This window comes from Nematolebias whitei, chromosome 3, assembly GCF_014905685.2.
Source record: "Nematolebias whitei isolate Nwh7 chromosome 3, NemWhi1, whole genome shotgun sequence".
In the NCBI taxonomy this organism is placed as follows: domain Eukaryota; kingdom Metazoa; phylum Chordata; class Actinopteri; order Cyprinodontiformes; family Rivulidae; genus Nematolebias; species Nematolebias whitei.
In genome coordinates, this window is record NC_056500.1 from 764821 (window position 1) to 768897 (window position 4077).

General features: G+C 43.0%; 1 protein-coding gene across 1 annotated transcript in view; it reads right to left on the minus strand.

The window, feature by feature from the left end:
- The window catches only part of LOC119430351 (phospholipid phosphatase-related protein type 2-like), a 77098-nt gene extending 73587 nt beyond the window's left edge, over positions 1–3511 (minus strand). Inside the window, exon 1 of the mRNA XM_037697757.1 lies at positions 3503–3511. Within this exon, the coding sequence (XP_037553685.1) occupies positions 3503–3511 (9 nt within the window). The remainder of the gene's footprint in view (positions 1–3502) is intronic.
- Between the last annotated feature and the right edge of the window lie 566 nt (positions 3512–4077).

Genomic DNA, 4077 nt, shown 5'->3' on the forward strand with positions numbered 1-4077 from the left:
TAGATAGATAGATAGATAGATAGATAGATAGATAGATAGATAGATAGATAGATAGATAGATAGATCTTTACTTTATTGATCCCACAGGAAATTGTTGTGCCAGAGTTTCAGTAAAAGGAACATACACAAGGAATCACACAAGATATAAAAATAACAGAGAATATAAAAAATATCAACAATTAAGTCCTAAACAGGTCAGGTGCAGACACAAACATTATAGTTCATCATAGTACAGGATTAATTTTATTGTCCCATCTTCCTGGTTTCAGTGAGAACGCGAGCAGCAGCATTCTGGATCAGTTGCAGCTGTCTGATCTTTTTAGGCAGACATGTGAAGACACTGTTGCTGTAGTCATTGCGACTAAAGATAAACGTGTGGACGAGTTTCTATAGATCTTGCTGCAACATTAGTCCTTTAATCCTGGAAATGTTCTTCATGTGATAGAAGGCCAACTTTGTAGCTGTCTTTATGTGGCTCTGAAGGTTCAGGTCTGAGTTCATCACCACACCCAGATTTTGGGCCTGATCACTAGTTTCTAGCTGTAATAACTGAAGCTATGTGCTGCCTCTAGATCGTTCCTCCTTAGTTCCAAAGATAATTACTTCAGTTTTGTTTCTATTCAGCTGGAGAAAGTTATGGCACATCCACACATTGATTTGTTCTAAGCATCTGTCCAGTGCTAGGATGGGTTCAGTCACCTGATGACATTGTAATGTAGAGCTGTGTATCATCTGTTTAGTTATGGTAACTAATCTTTTTCCCTGTTATAACCTGAGCTAGTGGGAGCATATAGATATTGAATAACAGTGGTCCCAGGATTGAACCTTGGGGTACCCTGTATGTGACTTTTGTTTTCTTCGATGAGAAGTTACGTATTGAGACAAAAAAAAATCCTTGTTCTTTATGTAAGATTTGAACCAACTGAGTACTGAACCGGAGAGTCCTACCCAACTCTACAGTCATTCCAATAATATGTCATGGTCAACAGTGTCAACACTGAGGTCCAGCAGAACGAGCACTGTGGTTCTTCCACAATCTGTATTTATATGGATGTCATTGAACACTTTGACAAGGGCAGTCAAAATACAAGGATGGCTCAGTGGTTAGCTCTGTTGCCTCACAGAAGGTCCTGGGTTCAATCCCCATTTGGACCTGGAGTCTTTCTGTGTGGAGTTCGCACGTTCTTGTTGTGCTTGTATGGGTTTTCTCCGGGTACTCCTGTTTCCTCCCACAGACCAAAAACATGCATGTTAGGCTGCCTTCAGGCCCAGGCCTCCCTTGTGAAAGAGATCTGTGATCTCAATGGGATTTGCCTGGTAGGTTAATAAATAAAATAATAAATAAGGAAAATATGGAACAATAAGATCTGTAATATAAGATGGAGCTAGGTTGTTGAGAGCTTTGTAGGTTAGAAGTAAGATTTTGAATTCTATTCTGGATTTGACAGGGAGCCAATGGAGAGAAGCTAAAACTGGAGAGATATGATCTCTCCCAGTAACTCCAGTTAAGACTCTGGCAGCAGCATTTTGGATCAACTGAAGACGTTTTAAAGAAGTATTTGGACATCCAGATAATAAACCGTTGCAATAGTCCAGTCTAGACGTGACAAATGCATGGACCAGTTTTTCTGCATCATCTTTAGATCACATGTTTCTAATGTTAGTGATATTACGCAGGTGGAAGAAGGAGGTTCTAGTAACGTTTTTAATGTGGGGGATAAAAGACATGTCCTCATCAAAAATAACACCATCTAATAATAATAACAGATGATGATGATGATGGATGATGATGATGATGATGTTGATGATGATCATGGATGATGATGATGATGATGATGATCATGGATGATGATGATGATGATGATGATGATGTTCATGATGATGATGATGGAGATGATGATGATGATGATGATGATGATGATGATGATGATGATGATAATAATATAATAATAACATCTGTTCCGGCCGGCACACTCAGAAGTTGTCTTGTAGACCCTTAAGGTAGCTCCAGCAGCACTTGATGGAGTTGGTTAGGGGTCACATCATGTGATTTTACATGATGCTGGGGGGAGGGGGAGGGGGTATCTCAGCATATTGATGTCTCATTTCAGGTTGAACTGAGCACAAGAGCACCCATCTACAACTTTGTACCTCATTCTTTTTTCAGTAACTTTTTAAAGGCCTGATTTATACTTTTAATATTTTATCTGAGCAGCACGGTGGTGCAACTGGTAGAGCTGCTGCCTCTCAGCGAGCAGGTCCCTGGTTCAAACCCCGGTCCAGGGGCCTTTCTGGGTGGAGTTTGCATGTTCTCTCCGTGCATGCGTGGGTTTTCTCCGGGTACTCCAGTTTCCTCCCACAGACCAAAAACATGCATGTTAGGCTGATTGGTAACTCTAAATTGTCCCTAGGTGTGAGTGAGAGAGTGAATGGTTGTTTGTCTCGTTTGTCTCTGTGTGTCCCTGTGATGGACTGGAGACCTGTCCAGGGTGTCCCCCGCCCCTCGCACAGTGATTGCTGGACATGGGCACCAGTGACCCCCGTGACCCAAAATGGAATAAACGAGTAAAGATAATGGATGGATGGATGGTAAAGATAATGGATGGATGGATGGTAAAGATAATGGATGGATGGATGGTAAAGATAATGGATGGATGGATGGTAAAGATAATGGATGGATGGATGGATGGATATTTTACGTAGCTACAATATGGCCTCCAGTACCCTCTCTTAGGAGCCCCCAATCTGCTGAAATGGCAGCAAACACTTGGGCTGTCTGCCCCTGCAGCCTGCGGGTCAGGGGCTCTCATGTTTTGCTGATGATAACTTCCTCTTGCAGGTTGTGTTTGAACTTGTGTGAAGAGCAAATGAAATGAAACATCAGGCTTTCATCTTGGAATGTTGTTTTTTGTATGGAGTAGGAAAAAAGCAGAAGTGTGCTGTTTACACGACCATAAATGAATAATTAGTAGCAGAGCATCGTCTTATTTTAGCAGAAAAGCTCGATTTTACTGCGGACTTGGTTCTGTGCTGTTGTGAAAAGCTTGTGAATATTTAGTGTTTCTATCATTTTTGCAGCCATATTTCATGCTTCACAGCATGTGCTTATGATGCAGTTGGAAAGTTTCAAACGTCAGGACAGTACTAACTGAAGTTATGCAGGAATCCACAGATGCATATGTAATTCTTCATGTCTTGTTCCCTCTGCTCATCCCAGGTCTTTTTTTGTTTTGTTGTTGCTTCCAGTCTCTCCTCTCACCCATCTGTCTCCCCCTCATCCTTCTTCACTTCCTTTTCTGCTCCTCCACGAAGCGTTTTCTTGTTTTAAGCGGGCTCCGTTTTCTTGCCTCCACTCCTACAACCGAACGCTGGCACTGCTGAAGGGATCTCTCACACTCACTCTGCTTCCTTTTCTCCTCTCCAGCTTTCTCCTTATCTGTCTCTTTTCATCCGCGTCTTTCCTTCCCACCTCTCACTCTCTCACCATGCACAAATGGCTCACTTTGCACATTACGGGAGCATCCATCACTTTGCTCGGTGAAGGAACAAACTCTATTCTCTACTTTTGTCCTCGGCTGCTTTTTGTCTTTTTCCAACTCCAGCGGACTCAGTTGTGACGCTGCAACCAATATGTTTTATTTCCAGCTGGTCATCATGGCAGGGACCGTTCTGTTGGCGTATTACTTTGAATACACGGACACATTCTCCGTGCACATCCAGGGCTTCTTCTGTTTCGACAAAGCCTATTCCAAGCCATACCCAGGACCAGAGGACAACAGTAAGGCGCCGCCTGTCCTCGTCTACTCCCTCGTCACCGCCATCCCCACTGTGACGGTGAGTCAACTTGCTTTTAAAATAAAGGTTTCAAATACTCCACAGGTGCTCATTGTGCACAAACACACATATAGCATTTCCAGATGTAAAAATAGCCCATGTTCCCATGCACACACAGAAGATGGTTTGATCTCATCTGCACGTGGTGAAGGAGGAGGGGGTTTGTGTGTAGGTGTGTGCCCTCATGGCGCTCGCTGCTCTGTTCATGGGGGTGCGCTTTCTGTTATAACCATGGCAACGGGC